This window comes from Leptodactylus fuscus, chromosome 2 (genome assembly GCF_031893055.1).
Source record: "Leptodactylus fuscus isolate aLepFus1 chromosome 2, aLepFus1.hap2, whole genome shotgun sequence".
NCBI classification, from domain to species: domain Eukaryota; kingdom Metazoa; phylum Chordata; class Amphibia; order Anura; family Leptodactylidae; genus Leptodactylus; species Leptodactylus fuscus.
This window is the reverse complement of record NC_134266.1, coordinates 262,741,860-262,768,452: the sequence shown is the minus strand read 5'-3', so window position 1 is coordinate 262,768,452 and position 26,593 is coordinate 262,741,860. Positions and strand designations below refer to the sequence as shown.

At 40.0% G+C, this 26,593-nt stretch overlaps 1 protein-coding gene across 1 annotated transcript; it reads right to left on the bottom strand.

The window, feature by feature from the left end:
- Window positions 1-1,906: 1,906 nt before the first annotated feature.
- On the bottom strand, window positions 1,907-25,697 carry LOC142193963 (transmembrane 4 L6 family member 1-like). The gene is made up of 5 exons (XM_075262986.1): window positions 25,527-25,697; window positions 24,243-24,308; window positions 23,009-23,154; window positions 5,697-5,889; window positions 1,907-1,932 (listed from the first exon to the last, which is right to left on the bottom strand). The coding sequence occupies exons 1-5, from the start codon at window positions 25,695-25,697 to the stop codon at window positions 1,918-1,920; spliced, it is 591 nt and encodes a 196-aa protein (XP_075119087.1). The 3' UTR covers window positions 1,907-1,917.
- Window positions 25,698-26,593: the final 896 nt, after the last annotated feature.

The following is a 26,593-nucleotide window of genomic DNA, read 5'->3' as shown; positions in this document are numbered from 1 at the left end:
ATTTTTATCAGAATCAAAACAGTGAAAAAACGGCGGTTTGGCACTTTTGACCATTTTTCCCGCTACGGCGTTTACCGAACAGGAAAGATATTTGTCTAGCTTTGTAGAGCGGGCGATTTCGGACGTGGAGATACCTAACATGTATGTGTTTCACAGTTTTTAACTACTTTTATATGTGTTCTAGGGAAAGGGGGGTGATTTGAATTTTTAATCCTTTTTATTTTATTTTATATTTTTTTACTTTTTTAAAACTTTGTTTTTGCATTTATTAGACCGCCTAGGGGTATTGACATGGGTGGGCGGTGTCGCGGATTGTCAGAGTTGTGGGGGTTGGCAAACATGGCTGCTCCGGAGCGTTAAAGAGCGCCTCCTGGAGTATCGTTAAGGTGAGGGGCAAAGTGGTAAAGTATATGTATATGTGATTGTGTGGGGTTAGGGGCTAAGCTGTAGAGGGCAATATGAATTTTGTGACTTGCTATGGTCCAAAGTGTGTGAGATTGCAGAGATGGTGATGTGAGTTGGCTTTTTGCGTGGGTCCTGGGAAAAACGTATGTGCGTTATTGTGATGAAAAGTAGCCTATTGTGCAATCGGGTGTATTAACTATGTTTTTGGAAAATTTGAGCCAAATTGGTGGAGCGGTTTTTCCGTGATTGAGGAACAAACATCCGAACATGCAAACATCCAAACACACAAACCCACAAACTCACAAACTTTCACATTTATAATATTAATAGGACTAGTTCATTGCCAATACCCCCGTGACCATCACGTGACAATACCATGACCACCACATGACCAAAAGGCAACATGGAGCCCCAGCCTAGACCGACTACCGATCCCTATAGCTATAATGGTGATAGGATGTGATGCAGGAATTGAGGGGATCACTGAATATTACTGCTCCTTTATGTTCAAGTGTATCATAATGGCAGGGGCAAAAGGGGCAGTTGCCCTAAAGTTCAGTCCCATTGAAGTGAATGTGTTGTTGAGCTGCAATATCAAGCACAGCCACTGTACAATGTACGGCGCTGTGCTTGGTGAGCGGTGAAGAAGTCGCTTGTCCATGGCCTCTCCATGGATTGGTCACGGTACTAGACCACAGATCTGATATTGTAGCCTAATATCTAGGCTTGGACAACCCCTTTAATTCTGAGTGGAGATGGTTCCTTTAGCTGCAGTGCACAGGGTTAGATTGGCTCACCAGATTGTCACACAATATTTGGCCTCAAACGCCAGCAGAAGGTAAACATACTATTGAAATGAATAAGGTTGAGCTGCAATACCACATATGACCAGTGGGCAGGTGTGGCGCTGTTTTCTTTCCATTCTTTTGGAAAGCGGTGATGCTTTTCTATAAAATCCCTTTAAGAATAGCCCCATCATTTCACATGGATGGTCTCCTGTATGACGGCATTAAAGGGATAAATCGTAGTAAAAATATTTTATTTAAGTTATTTTTCATTTTATTCCAAGATGGCTGAGTAGGAGCAGGATTGTGCGACCATGATAACAGCATAGCCCGTCCTCTGTGAGCTCGGAGGCCCGTATACCTCATGTACACGGACACTGAACCACAGAGCATTGCCCAGACTGATGTAGTCAATGAGAAGGTCCTTGCACAGATGTAATACAGGGATATTTATTATAAATTACAGGTTACATTGTATATATACAAGACTAGAGAAGCGCTTGGTGATAGTCAGTATATACCTGCAGTACCAGGCATGGCCACAGGTCACACATCATGATATCACACCCAGTTGTGCTATGACATTCGCTGCCCTACCACATTGATTGTCAGCTCTGCTACATCTGTACAAGCGCCGTGTTCTAGGCTTCATTGTTTTCATTTCTGACCAGAGTTTCTAGGTGTCCATGTCCGCCGGGCTTGTTATTGTCTCAGGGCATGTCCATGCTCACGCTTCAGTGGTCTGAAATAGAAGAAAGGACGTTGTAATAATCAACAGTATTGGACATATATAATAGGTGTAGGATATGTGCAAGCAGTGGCGGTATTATATGTGATACTGGAGAATAAGAAAGGTAGGTGCGGAATATGTGTATACTGCTACAGTGGTTGTGTCCTGTATGATGTCAGGGGTATGGAAGTACTGAAGATATGGTTATGTATGGTATATGGTGGTAGTGTTTGTGTGATGTACGGCGATAGTATTTATGTGTAATGTATTGTGATAGTGTTTATGTGTGAGATATGGTGGTAGTGTTTATGTGTGAGATATGGTGGTAGTGTTTATGTGTGATGTATGGCAATAGTATATATGTGTGATGTATAGCGGTAGTGTTTATATGTGATGTATGGCGGTAGTATTTATGTGTGATGTATGGTGGTAGTATTTATGTGTGATGTATGACGGTAATGTTTATGTGTGATGTATGGCAGTAGTATTTATGTGTGACACATGGCGGTAGTATTTATGTGTGACACATGGCGGTAGTATTTATGTGTGATGTATGGCGGTAGTGTTTATGTGTGATGTATGGCGATAGTGTTTATGTGTGAGGTATGGTGATAGTATTTATGTTTTATATATAGTGGTAGAATTTATGTGTGATATATGGCGGTAGTGTTTATGTGTGATGTATGGCAGTAGTATTTATGTGTGATGTATGGCAGTAGTATTTATGTGTGATGTATGGCGGTAGTGTTTATGTGTGATGTATGGCGATAGTGTTTACGTGTGAGGTATGGTGATAGTATTTATGTTTTATATACAGTGGGGCAAAAAAGTATTTAGTCAGTCACCAATAGTGCAAGTTCCACCACTTAAAAAGATGAGAGGCGTCTGTAATTTACATCATAGGTAGACCTCAACTATGAGAGACAAAATGAGAAAACAAATCCAGAAAATCACATTGTCTGATTTTGTAAGAATTTATTTGCAAATTATGGTGGAAAATAAGTATTTGGTCAGTAACAAAATTTCATCTCAATACTTTGTTATATATCCTTTGTTGGCAATGACAGAGGTCAAATGTTTTCTGTATGTCTTCACAAGGTTGGCACACACTGTTGTTGGTATGTTGGCCCATTCCTCCATGCAGATCTCCTCTAGAGCAGTGATGTTTTGGGGCTGTCGCTTGGCAACACGGACTTTCAACTCCCTCCAAAGGTTTTCTATAGGGTTGAGATCTGGAGACTGGCTAGGCCACTCCAGGACCTTGAAATGCTTCTTACAAAGCCACTCCTTCGTTGCCCTGGCGGTGTGCTTTGGATCATTGTCATGTTGAAAGACCCAACCACGTTTCATCTTCAATGCCCTTGCTGATGGAAGGAGGTTTGCACTCAAAATCTCACAATACATGGCCCCATTCATTCTTTCATGTACCCGGATCAGTCGTCCTGGCCCCTTTGCAGAGAAACAGCCCCAAAGCATGATGTTTCCACCCCCATGCTTTACAGTAGGTATGGTGTTTGGAGGAAAAAGAATACTGAGTTGCATCCATCAAACACGAAAAGTTGTGTTTCTACCAAACAGTTCCAGTTTGGTTTCATCAGACCATAGGACATTCTCCCAATACTCTTCTGGATCATCCAAATGCTCTCTAGCAAACTTCAGACGGGCCCGGACATGTACTGGCTTAAGCAGTGGGACACGTCTGGCACTGCAGGATCTGAGTCCCTGGCGGCGTAGTGTGTTACTGATGGTAGGCATTGTTACATTGGTCCCAGCTCTCTGCAGTTCATTCACTAGGTCCCCCCGCGTGGTTCTGGGATTTTTGCTCACCGTTCTTGTGATCATTTTGACCCCACGGGGTGAGATTTTGTGTGGAGCCCCAGAGCGAGGGATATTATCAGTGGTCTTGTATGTCTTCCATTTTCTAATTATTGCTCCCACAGTTGATTTCTTCAATCCAAGCTGGTTGCCTATTGCAGATTCAGTCTTCCCAGCCTGGTGCAGGGCTACAATTTTGTTTCTGGTGTCCTTTGACAGCTCTTTGGTCTTCACCATAGTGGAGTTTGGAGTCTGACTGTTTGAGGGTGTGTACAGGTGTCTTTTTATACTGATAACAAGTTTAAACAGGTGCCATTACTACAGGTAATGAGTGGAGGAAAGAGGAGACTCTTAAAGAAGAAGTTACAGGTCTGTGAGAGCCAGAAATCTTGATTGTTTGTAGGTGACCAAATACTTATTTTCCACCATAATTTGCAAATAAATTCTTACAAAATCAGACAATGTGATTTTCTGGATTTGTTTTCTCATTTTGTCTCTCATAGTTGAGGTCTACCTATGATGTAAATTACAGACGCCTCTCATCTTTTTAAGTGGTGGAACTTGCACTATTGGTGACTGACTAAATACTTTTTTGCCCCACTGTATAGTGGTAGTATGTATGTGTGATATATGGCGGTAGAATTTGTGTGTGATGTATGGCGGTAGTGTTTATATGTGATGTATGGCAGTAGTGTTTATGTGTGATGTATGGCGATCGTGTTTATGTGTGACATATGGCGGTAGTATTTATGTGTGATGTATGGCGGTAATGTTTATGTGTGATGTATGGCGATAGTGTTTATGTGTGATGTATGGGAATAGTTTTTATGTGTGACATATGGCAGTAGTATTTATGTGTGATGTATGGCGGTAGTATTTATGTGTGATATATTGCGGTAGTATTTATGTGTGATGTATGGTGATAGTGTTTATGTGTGATGTATGAGAATAGTTTTTATGTGTGACATATGGCGGTAGTATTTATGTGTGATGTATGGCGGTAGTATTTATGTGTGATGTATTGCGGTAGTATTTATGTGTGATGTATGGCGATAGTGTTTATGTGTGATGTATGGGAATAGTTTTTATGTGTGACATATGGCAGTAGTATTTATGTGTGATGTATGGCGGTAGTATTTATGTGTGATGTATTGCGGTAGTATTTATGTGTGATGTATGGCGATAGTGTTTATGTGTGATGTATGGGAATAGTTTTTGTGTGTGACATATGGCGGTAGTATTTATGTGTGATGTATGGCGGTAGTATTTATGTGTGATGTATGGCGGTAGTATTTATGTGTGATGTATGGCGATAGTGTTTATGTGTGAGGTATGGTGATAGTATTTATGTGTGATGTATTGCGGTAGTATTTATGTGTGATGTATGGCGGTAGTATTTATGTGTGATGTATGGCGGTAGTATTTATGTGTGATGTATGGGAATAGTTTTTATGTGTGACATATGGCGGTAGTTTTTATGTGTGACATATGGCGGTAGTATTTATGTGTGATGTATGGCGGTAGTATTTATGTGTGATGTGTGGCGGTAGTATTTATGTTTGATGTATTGTGATAGTGTTTATGTGTGAGGTATGGTGGTAGTGTTTATGTTTTATATATATATATATATATATATATATATATATATATATTGGTAGTATTTATATATGATGTATGATGGTATACTGTGATGTAAGGATAATCCATGTATCATGCTAGTGATGGATATGTATGATGTATTGCAGTAGTAGTGGTATGAGTACACCATGTTTACTATATGAAAATCATGAGGGTAATAGATAGGTGTAAAGAAGATATTGATGCCTTGGGTACCGTATGTATGACATGTCGGGTAATGTGGGTTTGGTTAGGTGCAATGTACTATACAGGCGAGTAGTAAATACTGGCCATGTATGATGATAGTTCTGGTGTTTTCGCACCACACAGCGCTGACAACTTACATTGATCTTCCTTTTCCTCAGGCAGGTGCCGCAGATCACTCCGATGACGCCATTGATGACCTGAATGAGGCACAAGATGGCCTCAATAGCGCCCAGCCCTAACAGGATGGAGAACAAGACCACGTTCCACAGCACGACGTTCTCAGGTTCTTTACATAAGCTCCACGTGTCCTGACGGAAGAGATAGTTGTCCCTGCAGTCACAGAAATGGTGAGAATATAACATAGATGTGTGATACATCATAGTGTGAAATCACTAGAGATAGCGCTGACATCAGTCAGTTATTAGACAGCCACTTAATATAGTAAAGCAGCGCCATCTAGTGGCAGACAGCAAGTAATACACTTCTTAAGAATTCTTAGAATTTACAGTGCCAATATTAATATGTGTTACCACAATATATTAGTAATCTGTTTCTATAAAATCTGGTTATAACTACATTTCTCAGAGTTGTTATCACCCAACTTTCTCAGGCTCCTGGATGATGACTCTGCCCTGTAAATAGAGAACCAGGTCCCAGATTTGGACTGTCAGGGCTCTTAGGAACCCATCTATAAAACATAGTGTATAACACTGTCAGGACTCCTAGGAACCTATCTATAAAACATAGTGTATAACACTGTCAGGGCTCCTAGGAACCTATCTATAAAACATAGTGTATAACACTGTCAGGGCTTCTAGGAACCTATCTATAATACATAGCGTATGACACTGTCAGGACTCCTAGGAACCTATCTCTAAAACATAGTGTATAACACTGTCATGGCTCCTAGGAACCTATCTATAAAACATAGTGTATAACACTGTCAGGGCTTCTAGGAACCTATCTATAATACATAGTGTATGACACTGTCAGGACTCCTAGGAACCTATCTATAATACATAGTGTATAACACTGTCAGGGCTTCTAGGAACCTATCTATAATACATACTGTATGACACTGTCAGGACTCCTAGGAACCTATCTATAAAACATAGTGTATGACACTGTCAGGGCTCCTAGGAACCTACCTATAAAATATAGTGTATGACACTGTCAGGGCTCCTAGGAACCTATCTATAATACATAGTGTATAACACTGTCAGGGCACCTAGGAACCTATCTATAATACATAGTGTAGAATACTGTCAGGGCTCCTAGGAACCTATCTATAAAACATAGTGTATAACACTGTCAGGGCTCCTAGGAACCTATCTATAAAACATAGTGTATAACACTGTCAGGGCTTCTAGGAACCTATCTATAATACATAGTGTATGACACTGTCAGGACTCCTAGGAACCTATCTATAATACATAGTGTATAACACTGTCAGGGCTTCTAGGAACCTATCTATAATACATAGTGTATTACACTGTCAGGACTCCTAGGAACCTATCTATAAAACATAGTGTATGACACTGTCAGGGCTCCTAGGAACCTACCTATAAAATATAGTGTATGACACTGTCAGGGCTCCTAGGAACCTATCTATAATACATAGTGTATAACACTGTCAGGGCACCTAGGAACCTATCTATAATACATAGTGTAGAATACTGTCAGGGCTCCTAGGAACCCATCTATAAAACATAGTGTATAAAACTGCCAGGGCTCCTAGGAACCTATCTATAAAACATAGCGTATAACACTGTCAGGGCACCTAGGAACCTATCTATAATACATAGTGTAGAATACTGTCAGGGCTCCTAGGAACCTATCCATAAAACATAGTGTATGACACTGTCAGGGCTCCTAGGAACCTTTCTATAAACCATAGTGTAGAACGCTGTCAGAACTCCTAGGAACCTATATATAATACATAGTGTATGACACTGTCAGGACTCCTAGGAACCTATCTATAATACATAGTGTATAACACTGTCAGGGCTCCTAGGAACCTATCTATAAAACATAGTGTATAACACTGTCAGGGCTCCTAGGAACCTATCTATAAAACATAGTGTATAACACTGTCAGGGCACCTAGGAACCTATCTATAATACATAGTGTAGAATACTGTCAGGGCTCCTAGGAACCTATCTATAAAACATAGTGTATGACACTGTCAGGGCTCCTAGGAACCTTTCTATAAACCATAGTGTAGAACGCTGTCAGGACTCCTAGGAACCTATCTATAATACATAGTGTATAACACTGTCAGGGCTTCTAGGAACCTATCTATAATACATAGTGTATAACACTGTCAGGGCTTCTAGGAACCTATCTATAATACATAGTGTATGACACTGTCAGGACTCCTAGGAACCTATCTATAAAACATAGTGTATAACACTGTCAGGGCACCTAGGAACCTATCTATAATACATAGTGTAGAATACTGTCAGGGCTCCTAGGAACCTATCTATAAAACATAGTGTAGAACGCTGTCAGGACTCCTAGGAACCTATCTATAATACATAGTGTATAACACTGTCAGGGCTTCTAGGAACCTATCTATAAACCATAGTGTAGAACGCTGTCAGGACTCCTAGGAACCTATCTATAATACATAGTGTATAACACTGTCAGGGCTTCTAGGAACCTATCTATAATACATAGTGTATAACACTGTCAGGACTCCTAGGAACCTATCTATAAAACATAGTGTATGACACTGTCAGGGCTCCTAGGAACCTACCTATAAAATATAGTGTATTACACTGTCAGGGCTCCTAGGAAACTATCTATAATACATAGTGTATAACACTGTCAGGGCACCTAGGAACCTATCTATAATACATAGTGTAGAATACTGTCAGGGCTCCTAGGAACCTATCTATAAAACATAGTGTATAACACTGTCAGGGCTCCTAGGAACCTATCTATAAAACATAGTGTATAACACTGTCAGGGCTTCTAGGAACCTATCTATAATACAGAGTGTATGACACTGTCAGGACTCCTAGGAACCTATCTATAAAACATAGTGTATGACACTGTCAGGGCTCCTAGGAACCTACCTATAAAATATAGTGTATGTCACTGTCAGGGCTCCTAGGAACCTATCTATAATACATAGTGTATAACACTGTCAGGGCTCCTAGGAACCTATCTATAAAACATAGTGTATAACACTGTCAGGGCTTCTAGGAACCTATCTATAATACATAGTGTATAACACTGTCAGGGCACCTAGGAACCTATCTATAATACATAGTGTAGAATACTGTCAGGGCTCCTAGGAACCTATCTATAAAACATAGTGTATAACACTGTCAGGGCTCCTAGGAACCTATCTATAAAACATAGTGTATAACACTGTCAGGGCTTCTAGGAACCTATCTATAATACATAGTGTATGACACTGTCAGGACTCCTAGGAACCTATCTATAAAACATAGTGTATGACACTGTCAGGGCTCCTAGGAACCTACCTATAAAATATAGTGTATGACGCTGTCAGGGCTCCTAGGAACCTATCTATAATACATAGTGTATAACACTGTCAGGGCACCTAGGAACCTATCTATAATACATAGTGTAGAATACTGTCAGGGCTCCTAGGAACCTATCTATAAAACATAGTGTATAACACTGTCAGGGCTCCTTGGAACCTATCTATAAAACATAGTGTATAACACTGTCAGGGCACCTAGGAACCTATCTATAATACATAGTGTAGAATACTGTCAGGGCTCCTAGGAACCTATCTATAAAACATAGTGTATGACACTGTCAGGGCTCCTAGGAACCTTTCTATAAACCATAGTGTAGAACACTGTCAGGACTCCTAGGAACCTATCTATAATACATAGTGTATGACACTGTCAGGGCTCCTAGGAACCTATCTATAATACATAGTGTATGACACTGTCAGGACTCCTAGGAACCTATCTATAATACATAGTGTATAACACTGTCAGGGCTTCTAGGAACCTATCTATAATACATAGTGTATAACACTGTCAGGGCTTCTAGGAACCTATCTATAATACATAGTGTATGACACTGTCAGGACTCCTAGGAACCTATCTATAAAACATAGTGTATGACACTGTCAGGGCTCCTAGGAACCTACCTATAAAATATAGTGTATGACACTGTCAGGGCTCCTAGGAACCTATCTATAATACATAGTATAGAATACTGTCAGGGCTCCTAGGAACCTATCTATAAAACATAGTGTATAACACTGTCAGAGCTCCTAGGAACCTATCTATAAAACATAGTGTATAACACTGTCAGGGCTTCTAGGAACCTATCTATAATACATAGTGTATGACACTGTCAGGACTCCTAGGAACCTACCTATAAAATATAGTGTATGTCACTGTCAGGGCTCCTAGGAACCTATCTATAATACATAGTGTATAACACTGTCAGGGCTTCTAGGAACCTATCTATAATACATAGTATAGAATGCTGTCAGGGCTCCTAGGAACCTATCTATAAAACATAGTGTATAACACTGTCAGAGCTCCTAGGAACCTATCTATAAAACATAGTGTATAACACTGTCAGGGCTTCTAGGAACCTATCTATAATACATAGTGTATGACACTGTCAGGACTCCTAGGAACCTACCTATAAAATATAGTGTATGTCACTGTCAGGGCTCCTAGGAACCTATCTATAATACATAGTGTATAACACTGTCAGGGCACCTAGGAACCTATCTATAATACATAGTGTAGAATACTGTCAGGGCTCCTAGGAACCTATCTATAAAACATAGTGTATAACACTGTCAGGGCTCCTTGGAACCTATCTATAAAACATAGTGTATAACACTGTCAGGGCACCTAGGAACCTATCTATAATACATAGTGTAGAATACTGTCAGGGCTCCTAGGAACCTATCTATAAAACATAGTGTATGACACTGTCAGGGCTCCTAGGAACCTTTCTATAAACCATAGTGTAGAACACTGTCAGGACTCCTAGGAACCTATCTATAATACATAGTGTATGACACTGTCAGGGCTCCTAGGAACCTATCTATAATACATAGTGTATGACACTGTCAGGACTCCTAGGAACCTATCTATAATACATAGTGTATAACACTGTCAGGACTTCTAGGAACCTATCTATAATACATAGTGTATAACACTGTCAGGGCTTCTAGAAACCTATCTATAATACATAGTGTATGACACTGTCAGGACTCCTAGGAACCTATCTATAAAACATAGTGTATGACACTGTCAGGGCTCCTAGGAACCTATCTATAATACATAGTGTATAACACTGTCAGGGCACCTAGGAACCTATCTATAATACATAGTGTAGAATACTGTCAGGGCTCCTAGGAACCTATCTATAAAACATAGTGTATAACACTGTCAGAGCTCCTAGGAACCTATCTATAAAACATAGTGTATAACACTGTCAGGGCTTCTAGGAACCTATCTATAATACATAGTGTATGACACTGTCAGGACTCCTAGGAACCTATCTATAAAACATAGTGTATGACACTGTCAGGGTTCCTAGGAACCTTTCTATTAACCATAGTGTAGAACGCTGTCAGGACTCCTAGGAACCTATCTATAATACATAGTGTATGACACTGTCAGGACTCCTAGGAACCTATCTATAAAACATAGTGTATAACACTGTCAGGGCTCCTAGGAACCTATCTATAAAACATAGTGTATAACACTGTCAGAGCACCTAGGAACCTTTCTATAATACATAGTGTAGAATACTGTCAGGGCTCCTAGGAACCTATCTATAAAACATAGTGTATGACACTGTCAGGGCTCCTAGGAACCTTTCTATAAACCATAGTGTAGAACGCTGTCAGGACTCCTAGGAACCTATCTATAATACATAGTGTATGACACTGTCAGGACTCCTAGGAACCTATCTATAAAACATAGTGTATGACACTGTCAGGGCTCCTAGGAACCTACCTATAAAATATAGTGTATGACACTGTCAGGGCTCCTAGGAACCTATCTATAATACATAGTGTATAACACTGTCAGGGCACCTAGGAACCTATCTATAATACATAGTGTAGAATACTGTCAGGGCTCCTAGGAACCTATCTATAAAACATAGTGTATAACACTGTCAGGGCTCCTAGGAACCTATCTATAAAACATAGTGTATAACACTGTCAGGGCTTCTAGGAACCTATCTATAATACATAGTGTATGACACTGTCAGGACTCCTAGGAACCTATCTATAAAACATAGTGTATGACACTGTCAGGGCTCCTAGGAACCTACCTATAAAATATAGTGTATGACACTGTCAGGGCTCCTAGGAACCTATCTATAATACATAGTGTATAACACTGTCAGGGCACCTAGGAACCTATCTATAATACATAGTGTAGAATACTGTCAGGGCTCCTAGGAACCTATCTATAAAACATAGTGTATAACACTGTCAGGGCTCCTAGGAACCTATCTATAAAACATAGTGTATGACACTGTCAGGACTCCTAGGAACCTATCTATAATACATAGTGTATAACACTGTCAGGGCTTCTAGGAACCTATCTATAATACATAGTGTATTACACTGTCAGGACTCCTAGGAACCTATCTATAAAACATAGTGTATGACACTGTCAGGGCTCCTAGGAACCTACCTATAAAATATAGTGTATGACACTGTCAGGGCTCCTAGGAACCTATCTATAATACATAGTGTATAACACTGTCAGGGCACCTAGGAACCTATCTATAATACATAGTGTAGAATACTGTCAGGGCTCCTAGGAACCCATCTATAAAACATAGTGTATAAAACTGCCAGGGCTCCTAGGAACCTATCTATAAAACATAGCGTATAACACTGTCAGGGCACCTAGGAACCTATCTATAATCCATAGTGTAGAATACTGTCAGGGCTCCTAGGAACCTATCCATAAAACATAGTGTATGACACTGTCAGGGCTCCTAGGAACCTTTCTATAAACCATAGTGTAGAACGCTGTCAGAACTCCTAGGAACCTATATATAATACATAGTGTATGACACTGTCAGGACTCCTAGGAACCTATCTATAATACATAGTGTATAACACTGTCAGGGCTCCTAGGAACCTATCTATAAAACATAGTGTATAACACTGTCAGGGCTCCTAGGAACCTATCTATAAAACATAGTGTATAACACTGTCAGGGCACCTAGGAACCTATCTATAATACATAGTGTAGAATACTGTCAGGGCTCCTAGGAACCTATCTATAAAACATAGTGTATGACACTGTCAGGGCTCCTAGGAACCTTTCTATAAACCATAGTGTAGAACGCTGTCAGGACTCCTAGGAACCTATCTATAATACATAGTGTATAACACTGTCAGGGCTTCTAGGAACCTATCTATAATACATAGTGTATAACACTGTCAGGGCTTCTAGGAACCTATCTATAATACATAGTGTATGACACTGTCAGGACTCCTAGGAACCTATCTATAAAACATAGTGTATAACACTGTCAGGGCACCTAGGAACCTATCTATAATACATAGTGTAGAATACTGTCAGGGCTCCTAGGAACCTATCTATAAAACATAGTGTAGAACGCTGTCAGGACTCCTAGGAACCTATCTATAATACATAGTGTATAACACTGTCAGGGCTTCTAGGAACCTATCTATAAACCATAGTGTAGAACGCTGTCAGGACTCCTAGGAACCTATCTATAATACATAGTGTATAACACTGTCAGGGCTTCTAGGAACCTATCTATAATACATAGTGTATAACACTGTCAGGGCTTCTAGGAACCTATCTATAATACATAGTGTATGACACTGTCAGGACTCCTAGGAACCTATCTATAAAACATAGTGTATGACACTGTCAGGGCTCCTAGGAACCTACCTATAAAATATAGTGTATTACACTGTCAGGGCTCCTAGGAAACTATCTATAATACATAGTGTATAACACTGTCAGGGCACCTAGGAACCTATCTATAATACATAGTGTAGAATACTGTCAGGGCTCCTAGGAACCTATCTATAAAACATAGTGTATAACACTGTCAGGGCTCCTAGGAACCTATCTATAAAACATAGTGTATAACACTGTCAGGGCTTCTAGGAACCTATCTATAATACAGAGTGTATGACACTGTCAGGACTCCTAGGAACCTATCTATAAAACATAGTGTATGACACTGTCAGGGCTCCTAGGAACCTACCTATAAAATATAGTGTATGTCACTGTCAGGGCTCCTAGGAACCTATCTATAATACATAGTGTATAACACTGTCAGGGCTCCTAGGAACCTATCTATAAAACATAGTGTATAACACTGTCAGGGCTTCTAGGAACCTATCTATAATACATAGTGTATAACACTGTCAGGGCACCTAGGAACCTATCTATAATACATAGTGTAGAATACTGTCAGGGCTCCTAGGAACCTATCTATAAAACATAGTGTATAACACTGTCAGGGCTCCTAGGAACCTATCTATAAAACATAGTGTATAACACTGTCAGGGCTTCTAGGAACCTATCTATAATACATAGTGTATGACACTGTCAGGACTCCTAGGAACCTATCTATAAAACATAGTGTATGACACTGTCAGGGCTCCTAGGAACCTACCTATAAAATATAGTGTATGACGCTGTCAGGGCTCCTAGGAACCTATCTATAATACATAGTGTATAACACTGTCAGGGCACCTAGGAACCTATCTATAATACATAGTGTAGAATACTGTCAGGGCTCCTAGGAACCTATCTATAAAACATAGTGTATAACACTGTCAGGGCTCCTTGGAACCTATCTATAAAACATAGTGTATAACACTGTCAGGGCACCTAGGAACCTATCTATAATACATAGTGTAGAATACTGTCAGGGCTCCTAGGAACCTATCTATAAAACATAGTGTATGACACTGTCAGGGCTCCTAGGAACCTTTCTATAAACCATAGTGTAGAACACTGTCAGGACTCCTAGGAACCTATCTATAATACATAGTGTATGACACTGTCAGGGCTCCTAGGAACCTATCTATAATACATAGTGTATGACACTGTCAGGACTCCTAGGAACCTATCTATAATACATAGTGTATAACACTGTCAGGGCTTCTAGGAACCTATCTATAATACATAGTGTATAACACTGTCAGGGCTTCTAGGAACCTATCTATAATACATAGTGTATGACACTGTCAGGACTCCTAGGAACCTATCTATAAAACATAGTGTATGACACTGTCAGGGCTCCTAGGAACCTACCTATAAAATATAGTGTATGACACTGTCAGGGCTCCTAGGAACCTATCTATAATACATAGTATAGAATACTGTCAGGGCTCCTAGGAACCTATCTATAAAACATAGTGTATAACACTGTCAGAGCTCCTAGGAACCTATCTATAAAACATAGTGTATAACACTGTCAGGGCTTCTAGGAACCTATCTATAATACATAGTGTATGACACTGTCAGGACTCCTAGGAACCTACCTATAAAATATAGTGTATGTCACTGTCAGGGCTCCTAGGAACCTATCTATAATACATAGTGTATAACACTGTCAGGGCTTCTAGGAACCTATCTATAATACATAGTATAGAATGCTGTCAGGGCTCCTAGGAACCTATCTATAAAACATAGTGTATAACACTGTCAGAGCTCCTAGGAACCTATCTATAAAACATAGTGTATAACACTGTCAGGGCTTCTAGGAACCTATCTATAATACATAGTGTATGACACTGTCAGGACTCCTAGGAACCTACCTATAAAATATAGTGTATGTCACTGTCAGGGCTCCTAGGAACCTATCTATAATACATAGTGTATAACACTGTCAGGGCACCTAGGAACCTATCTATAATACATAGTGTAGAATACTGTCAGGGCTCCTAGGAACCTATCTATAAAACATAGTGTATAACACTGTCAGGGCTCCTTGGAACCTATCTATAAAACATAGTGTATAACACTGTCAGGGCACCTAGGAACCTATCTATAATACATAGTGTAGAATACTGTCAGGGCTCCTAGGAACCTATCTATAAAACATAGTGTATGACACTGTCAGGGCTCCTAGGAACCTTTCTATAAACCATAGTGTAGAACACTGTCAGGACTCCTAGGAACCTATCTATAATACATAGTGTATGACACTGTCAGGGCTCCTAGGAACCTATCTATAATACATAGTGTATGACACTGTCAGGACTCCTAGGAACCTATCTATAATACATAGTGTATAACACTGTCAGGACTTCTAGGAACCTATCTATAATACATAGTGTATAACACTGTCAGGGCTTCTAGAAACCTATCTATAATACATAGTGTATGACACTGTCAGGACTCCTAGGAACCTATCTATAAAACATAGTGTATGACACTGTCAGGGCTCCTAGGAACCTATCTATAATACATAGTGTATAACACTGTCAGGGCACCTAGGAACCTATCTATAATACATAGTGTAGAATACTGTCAGGGCTCCTAGGAACCTATCTATAAAACATAGTGTATAACACTGTCAGAGCTCCTAGGAACCTATCTATAAAACATAGTGTATAACACTGTCAGGGCTTCTAGGAACCTATCTATAATACATAGTGTATGACACTGTCAGGACTCCTAGGAACCTATCTATAAAACATAGTGTATGACACTGTCAGGGTTCCTAGGAACCTTTCTATTAACCATAGTGTAGAACGCTGTCAGGACTCCTAGGAACCTATCTATAATACATAGTGTATGACACTGTCAGGACTCCTAGGAACCTATCTATAAAACATAGTGTATAACACTGTCAGGGCTCCTAGGAACCTATCTATAAAACATAGTGTATAACACTGTCAGAGCACCTAGGAACCTTTCTATAATACATAGTGTAGAATACTGTCAGGGCTCCTAGGAACCTATCTATAAAACATAGTGTATGACACTGTCAGGGCTCCTAGGAACCTTTCTATAAACCATAGTGTAGAACGCTGTCAGGACTCCTAGGAACCTATCTATAATACATAGTGTATGACACTGTCAGGACTCCTAGGAACCTATCTATAAAACATAGTGTATGACACTGTCAGGGCTCCTAGGAACCTACCTATAAAATATAGTGTATGACACTGTCAGGGCTCCTAGGAACCTATCTATAATACATAGTGTATAACACTGTCAGGGCACCTAGGAACCTATCTATAATACATAGTGTAGAATACTGTCAGGGCTCCTAGGAACCTATCTATAAAACATAGTGTATAACACTGTCAGGGCTCCTAGGAACCTATCTATAAAACATAGTGTATAACACTGTCAGGGCTTCTAGGAACCTATCTATAATACATAGTGTATGACACTGTCAGGACTCCTAGGAACCTATCTATAAAACATAGTGTATGACACTGTCAGGGCTCCTAGGAACCTACCTATAAAATATAGTGTATGACACTGTCAGGGCTCCTAGGAACCTATCTATAATACATAGTGTATAACACTGTCAGGGCACCTAGGAACCTATCTATAATACATAGTGTAGAATACTGTCAGGGCTCCTAGGAACCTATCTATAAAACATAGTGTATAACACTGTCAGGGCTCCTAGGAACCTATCTATAAAACATAGTGTATAACACTGTCAGGGCACCTAGGAACCTATCTATAATACATAGTGTAGAATACTGTCAGGGCTCCTAGGAACCTATCTATAAAACATAGTGTATAACACTGTCAGGGCTCCTAGGAACCTATCTATAAAACATAGTGTATAACACTGTCAGAGCACCTAGGAACCTATCTATAATACATAGTGTAGAATACTGTCAGGGCTCCTAGGAACCTATCTGTAAAACATAGTGTATGACACTGTCAGGGCTCCTAGGAACCTTTCTATAAACCATAGTGTAGAACGCTGTCAGGACTCCTAGGAACCTATCTATAAAATATAGTGTATGTCACTGTCAGGGCTCCTAGGAACCTATCTATAATACATAGTGTATAACACTGTCAGGGCACCTAGGAACCTATCTATAATACATAGTGTAGAATACTGTCAGGGCTCCTAGGAACCTATCTATAAAACATAGTGTATAACACTGTCAGGGCTCCTAGGAACCTATCTATAAAACATAGTGTATGACACTGTCAGGGCTCCTAGGAGCCTATCTATAAAACATAGTGTAAAACACTGTCAGGGCTCCTAGGGACCTATCTATAAAACATAGTGTATGACACTGTCAGGGCTCCTAGGAACCTTTCTATAAACCATAGTGTAGAACGCTGTCAGGACTCCTAGGAACCTATCTATAATACATAGTGTATGACACTGTCAGGACTCCTAGGAACCTATCTATAAAACATAGTGTATGACACTGTCAGGGCTCCTAGGAACCTACCTATAAAATATAGTATATGACACTGTCAGGGCTCCTAGGAACCTATCTATAATACATAGTGTATAACACTATCAGGGCACCTAGGAACCTATCTATAATACATAGTGTATGACACTGTCAGGGCTCCTAGGAACCTATCTATAATACATAGTGTATGACACTGTCAGGGCTCCTAGGAACCTATCTATAAAACATAGTGTAGAACACTGTCAGGGCTCCTAGGAACCTATCTATAAAACATAGTGTATGACACTGTCAGGGCTCCTAGGAGCCTATCTATAAAACATAGTGTAGAACACTGTCAGGGCTCCTAGGAACCTATCTATAAAACATAGTGTATAACACTGTCAGGGCTCCTAGGAACCTATCTATAAAACATAGTGTATGACACTGTCAGGGCTCCTAGGAGCCTATCTATAAAACATAGTGTAGAACACTGTCAGGGCTCCTAGGGACCTATCTATAAAACATAGTGTATGACACTGTCAGGGCTCCTAGGAACCTTTCTATAAACCATAGTGTAGAACGCTGTCAGGACTCCTAGGAACCTATCTATAATACATAGTGTATGACACTGTCAGGGCTCCTAGGAACCTACCTATAAAATATAGTGTATGACACTGTCAGGGCTCCTAGGAACCTATCTATAATACATAGTGTATAACACTGTCAGGGCACCTAGGAACCTATCTATAATACATAGTGTAGAATACTGTCAGGGCTCCTAGGAACCTATCTATAAAACATAGTGTATATCACTGTCAGGGCTCCTAGGAACCTATCTATAAAACATAGTGTATAACACTGTCAGGGCTTCTAGGAACCTATCTATAATACATAGTGTATGACACTGTCAGGACTCCTAGGAACCTATCTATAAAACATAGTGTATGACACTGTCAGGGCTCCTAGGAACCTACCTATAAAATATAGTGTATAACACTGTCAGGGCTCCTAGGAACCTATATACAGTCCTATGAAAAAGTTTGGGCACCCCTATTAATCTTAATCATTTTTAGTTCTAAAAATTTTGGTGTTTGCAACAGCAATTTCAGTTTGATATATCTAATAACTGATGGACACAGTAATATTTCAGGATTGAAATGAGGTTTATTGTACTAACAGAAAATGTGCAATATGCATTAAACCAAAATTTGACCGGTGCAAAAGTATGGGCACCCTTATCATTTTATTGATTTGAATACTCCTAACTACTTTTTACTGACTTACTGAAGCAAAAAATTGGTTTTGTAACCTCACTGAGCTTTGAACTTCATAACCAGGTGTATCCAATCATGAGAAAAGGTATTTAAGGTGGACAATTGCAAGTTGTTCTCCTATTTGAATCTCCTCTGAAGAGTGGCATCATGGGCTACTCAAAACAACTCTCAAATGATCTGAAAACAAAGATTGTTCAACATAGTTATTCAGGGGAAGGACACAAAAAGTTGTCTCAGAGATTTAACCTGTCAGTTTCCACTGTGAGGAACATAGTAAGGAAATGGAAGACCACAGGGACAGTTCTTGTTAAGCCCAGAAGTGGCAGGCCAAGAAAAATATCAGAAAGGCAGAGAAGAAGAATGGTGAGAACAGTCAAGGACAATCCACAGACCACCTCCAAAGAGCTGCAGCATCATCTTGCTGCAGATGGTGTCACTGTGCATCGGTAACAATACAGCGCACTTTGCACAATCAGAAGCTGTATTAGAGAGTGATGAGAAAGAAGCTGTTTCTGCAAGCACGCCACAAACAGAGTCGCCTGAGGTATGCAAATGCACATTTGGACAAGCCAGCTTCATTTTGGAAGAAGGTCCTGTGGACTGATGAAACAAAGATTGAGTTGTTTGGTCATACAAAAAGGCGTTATGCATGGCGCCCAAAAAAACCAGCATTACACGAAAAACACTTGCTACCCACTGTAAGATTTGGTGGAGGTTCCATCATGCTTTGGGGCTGTGTGGCCAATGCCGGCACCGGGGATCTTGTTAAAGTTGAGGGTCGCATGGATTCCACTCAGTATCAGCAGATTCTTGAGAATAATGTTCAAGAATCAGTGACGAAGTTGAAGTTACGCCGGGGATGGATATTTCAGCAAGACAATGATCCAAAACACCGCTCCAAATCGACTCAGGCATTCATGCAGAGGAACAATTACAATGTTCTGGAATGGCCATCCCAGTCCCCAGACCTGAATATCATTGAACATCTGTGGGATGATTTGAAGCGGGCTGTCCATGCTCGGCGACCATCTAACTTAACTGAACTTGAATTGTTTGTCCAAAATACCTTTATCCAGGATCCAGGAACTGATTAAGAGCTACAGGAAGCGACTAGAGGCTGTTATCTTTGCAAAAGGAGGATCTACTAAATATTAATGTCACTTTTCTGTTGAGGTGCCCATACTTTTGCACCGGTCAAATTTTGGTTTGATGCATATTGCACATTTTCTGTTAGTACAATAAACCTCATTTCAATCCTGAAATATTACTGTGTCCATCAGTTATTAGATATATCAAACTGAAATGGCTGCTGCAAACACCAAAATATTTAGAACTAAAAATGATTAAGATTAATAGGGGTGCCCAAACTTTTTCATAGGACTGTATAATACATAGTGTATAACACTGTCAGGGCACCTAGGAACCTATCTATAAAACATAGTGTAGAATACTGTCAGGGCTCCTAGGAACCTATCTATAAAACATAGTGTATAACACTATCAGGGCTCCTAGGAACCTATCTATAATACATAGTGTATGACACTGTCAGGGCTCCTAGGAACCTATCTATAAAACATAGTGTAGAACACTGTCAGGGCTCCTAGGAACCTATCTATAAAACATAGTGTATAACACTGTCAGGGCTCCTAGGAACCTATCTATAAAACATAGTGTATGACACTGTCAGGGCTCCTAGGAGCCTATCTATAAAACATAGTGTAGAACACTGTCAGGGCTCCTAGGAACCTATCTATAAAACATAGTGTATGACACTGTCAGGGCTCCTAGGAACCTATCTATAAAACATAGTGTATGACACTGTCAGGGCTCCTAGGAGCCTATCTATAAAACATAGTGTAGAACACTGTCAGGGCTCCTAGGGACCTATCTATAAAACAGTGTATGACACTGTCAGGGCTCCTAGGAACCTTTCTATAAACCATAGTTTAGAACGCTGTCAGGACTCCTAGGAACCTATCTATAAAACATAGTGTATGACACTGTCAGGGCTCCTAGGAACCTACCTATAAAATATAGTGTATGACACTGTCAGGACTCCTAGGAACCTATCTATAAAACATAGTGTATGACACTGTCAGGGCTCCTAGGAACCTACCTATAAAATATAGTGTATGACACTGTCAGGGCTCCTAGGAACCTATATATAATACATAGTGTATAACACTGTCAGGGCACCTAGGAACCTATCTATAATACATAGTGTAGAATACTGTCAGGGCTCCTAGGAACCTATCTATAAAACATAGTGTATAACACTGTCAGGGCTCCTAGGAACCTATCTATAAAACATAGTGTATAACACTGTCAGGGCACCTAGGAACCTATCTATAATACATAGTGTATGACACTGTCAGGGCTCCTAGGAACCTATCTATAATACATAGTGTATGACACTGTCAGGGCTCCTAGGAACCTATCTATAAAACATAGTGTAGAACACTGTCAGGGCTCCTAGGAACCTATCTATAAAACATAGTGTATAACACTGTCAGGGCTCCTAGGAACCTTTCTATAAAACATAGTGTATGACACTGTCAGGGCTCCTAGGAGCCTATCTATAAAACATAGTGTAGAACACTGTCAGGGCTCCTAGGAACCTATCTATAAAACAGTGTATAACACTGTCAGGGCTCCTAGGAACCTATCTATAAAACATAGTGTAGAACACTGTCAGGGCTCCTAGGAACCTATCTATAAAACATAGTGTATAACACTGTCAGGGCTCCTAGGAACCTTTCTATAAAACATAGTGTATGACACTGTCAGGGCTCCTAGGAGCCTATCTATAAAACATAGTGTAGAACACTGTCAGGGCTCCTAGGAACCTATCTATAAAACAGTGTATAACACTGTCAGGGCTCCTAGGAGCCTATCTATAAAACATAGTGTAGAACACTGTCAGGGCTCCTAGGGACCTATCTATAAAACATAGTGTATGACACTGTCAGATCTCCTAGGGACCTATCTATAAAACATAGTGTATGACACTGTCAGGGCTCCTAGGAACCTATCTATAAAACATAGTGCAGAACACTATCAGGGCTCCTAGGAACCTATCTATAAAATATAGTGTATAACACTGTCAGGGCTCCTAGGAACCTATCTATAATACATAGTATATAACACTGTCAGGGCTTCTAGGAACCCAGCTATAAAACATAGTGTATGACACTGTCAGGGCTACAAGGAAAATATCTATAAAACATAGTGTATAACACTGTCAGGGCTCCTAGGATCCTATCTCTAAGACATAGTGTATAACACTGTCAGGGCTCCTAGGAACCTATCTCTAAGACATAGTTTATAACACTGTCAGGGCTCCTAGGGACCTACTAGATATCCCAAAGCAATATCCTGTATATAGAGGATAAATGTTTGTAATGGCAAAACCTATTTAAACAGCCGAGAACAGAGCCAAAATCCTTTATATGGAAATATGCCGCAGCTTTTGCTCCAAGGTCAGGGTGTTAATCACATGGGTGTCTCCACCAGGGTGGAGACTATCAGAACCAAGCTGCTTCTATCGGTCTCAAGTTACTACCAGAAGTGGATGGAGGACATCTGGTAGGTCATGCTAGAGTTAGCCTGCAACCTACAAAGTGAAGGGTGGGGCAAATAGTTAAAGCACAGCCAATTTTTCTCTCAAACACTTGTGGTTTGAAAAACCAGATCAGAAAATCCTTGCCATTTTTCATAGGAACTCAAGGTCCAACAAGGTGGATAACTTGGGCCACATGCCCTATAATTTGGCCTTGTACATAAATGACTAGGAAATGACCGGGTTACTTACTCATCTGTATCATTCCTGAAGGGGTATATGTATTCACCATCTCCTATGTCACACCGAGGTCCGTTGACTAAGCCCATTGCAGAGATGACCACACAGTAGGCTCCTCCAATGGTGCCCAGCGCAGACAGGATTACACTCAGGAACATCTGGTAATGAAGACCAATGAAGACCACACAATCATCTCATGAATGGTGCACATAGACTACAAGACGCCATATACCTGTACAGGAGTCTTCATAGGGTATAGCCTTACATATCACATCATCCAATAAACATATATATTCCCCCTTAGACAATAGTTCCCCATTGAACAGCCATATCCTACCCACTTATACTGGGTGTTTTAGATTGAGGGATATAAATGTTGCCCCCATAAGGCTTGAATCCATGCCCCAGTACTGGCAGACATCTGAAATATATACTCTGCCAACCAAGAATGGAATAAGCCCTGACATAGACATTTGCAAGAAAGAGTATGTTAACCCTTTGGTCTGTGGTCTGATTGTTATCTAAGTCACAATTATAGACAAACATGATTTAAAGCATGAATAACCTCCCCCCTCCCCCATATATCCATAGTGCAGGTGAAGATAACAAAGTTTGTAATATACTTTATATAAGAAAAGTTCCTGTTTCTTCAGTTATTTGCCTTCTTTTGCCATTGATCAAATCTGGACAATAGAAGTCTATGGAGAGGGGATGGGGGAAGAGCGCTTCAAAACAGAGAGACATCTGCACTATAGAGAGATAGTTTTCCTTCACAACACAGCTGGGTTACCAGGAATTACTATCCAGCCTTCTCCTGTAGACGGCCTCATCTCTCTGACTCTCGTCTTCTCCTCCTTCCCTCCATTGACTGCATTGCAAACTAATCTGCTTGTATATGGAGTACACCGCAGATTATGCCTAAAATTGGTGGAGAGAAAAGACGTGCAAGGAGGACTTTTCTCTCTGCCAGTTTCTGTATAAAACCAGCAAAACCCTGCAGGTCCCATGATAGTCTATGGGGCCCACAGGTAGCCGCTTTTTATACGGGCAGGCTCTCCACCTTTTGGGCCCCTATGCGGACTCAAATGAAGGACACCTGAACCACATCTTTTGAGAAAGAAGTCAGAGACATAGGGGTTCACTTACTTTTTCTCTATTAGTTGCTTTAATTTAAATTATGATTTAAAAAAATTGTCCCAATATTTTGGTGCATTTTCAATAGTAAAACTTCCCTACTGTTTCTTACCCCACATCGGTTTGCACAACATCCTTCTCCACCTGCACCCAGCATCATGAATGCCGGGAGAAAAACCTGAAGATGATAAGAGACATAAGATTATAGATGGAAATCTTAAAGGCATGGGTCTTATGATAAATAATCTGGAGAATAAGAATGCCCTATATATCCCAAGGGGCTATCCCATAATCAGCAGGTCTAAAGGTCTGATTGCTGGGGACCCCTACCAATCACGAAAATGGGGGGTCCCCTGTCCTCCTGTCTGAATTGAGTGATATAGATAACAGAACACAGTCATCAGTCCCTTAGACATTGAGTGGGACATCACCGTGCATGGCTGACCACAACACCATTCTGACATGGGATACGGGAAACCTGTTCTTGTGATTTTCAGTGATCCCACTGATAGGCCCTCCAGCTATCAAACACTTTGTCGCCCATCAATAAAATAGTGATAAGTGTTGATTCTGGGATAACCCCTTTCATTGATCAAGAATAGAGATGAGTGAACAAAACTGGACTTGTTTCGAATTTTCCAAAAAGTTTTGGTTTTGACCCGCAACCCTTTTGGATTTTGTCACCCACCAATCATTGTAAGGAACACTCCTTTGGGGTCAAAGCGCCATGATGTTGGAATACCCCACATGAATCATAGGTCTTGGTGGTCCCCCAGGGCCCATGACATCACTGAAGGAAACACCAGATGCCAAAAGGAACCCAGAAGAGATGGGTGAAGTGTTTTTTTTTATGCCTCCACACCTCCCCTGGACCTCTACTTATTATACTCTGGGGTCTGAAGAAACCATAGACTATAATGATAGCACTTCTGGTACAACATAACAAACCTTTATGTGCTATCCTATAATGATAATCAGATGACTCTGCTTATTCTGCCTCAGTCTATACAGCCAAGCCAACAGGTGAGCAGCAGAAAGCAGCAAGTCAGCCTACTGTCACTTCTCTATACTGGAGTATTTCACAAATTTTTGGTTGAGTATTGTACTAAAAAATGCCTCCATGCCTCTTAAGCTACTTTCACATGGCTATTATACATCTGCATTTTAAGGTCCATTATACAGCCTAGTTTAACCCTGTGCTGGCTCGAAGCAAAGCAAGAACCCAGCTAAAACGTAGGAACTTACTTTTTTTGTAAAACTTGTACATAACCAGAGACCTGCCTACAGTCTTACACTGTTTCATATCTGTACCACTATGGACCACAGACAACTCAAAAATTAAGAATCTGTTCCTATTTTACTGAAACCTAGTGCCCACATCTTCATATAGACTCACCAATAATCCAGCTCCCACAATTCCATGGAAATACCATACATAATCTGTAATCTGATCCACTTCTAGTATCTTGCCATTTGGGAAGTACAGGAGAAGATTGGCAACAATCGCGCAGATTCCTAATGGGAATAGGAGTTTACCAATAAACTTTGCACATTTGCCCGTGCACATGGTCAGGTCAAGCTGCAATGACAAAAAAAATCACGAATTAAGGAGTGTTAATAGCTTTAACAGGTTATCCTTAGGACAGGCCCTTAGTATTAGATCTGTGGGGGTCCCGGGTGCAAGTGCTGCAGCGATAGCCCACCGAGGTAATGCATCCCACCTGCAGTTTTACATGATAGAAAACTGGGTTGGATATTACTAAAATACTAAAACCCTGAACAAGAATACAACTACTAATAGTAGTAATACTCTATTTGGACAGGAATTTAACTACATTAATACTGCTCTAATACTCAGAATTATAACTATTATAATACTGCCCCTATGTACAAGAATATAACTACTATAATACTGCTCCTATGTACAAGAATATAACTACTATAATACTACTCCTATGTACAAGAATATAACTACTATAATACTACTCCTATGTACAAGAATATAACTACTATAATACTGCTCCTATGTACAAGAATATAACTTCTATAATACTACCTCCTATGTACAAGAATATAACTACTATAATACTACTCCTATGTACAAGAATATAACTACTATAATACTGCTCCTATGTACAAGAATATAACTACTATAATACTACCTCCTATGTACAAGAATATAACTACTATAATACTACTCCTATGTACAAGAATATAACTACTATAATACTACTCCTATGTACAAGAATATAACTACTATAATACTGCTCCTATGTACAAGAATATAACTACTATAATACTACCTCCTATGTACAAGAATATAACTACTATAATACTACTCCTATGTACAAGAATATAACTACTATAATACTACTCCTATGTACAAGAATATAACTACTATAATACTGCTCCTATGTACAAGAATATAACTACTATAATACTACCTCCTATGTACAAGAATAT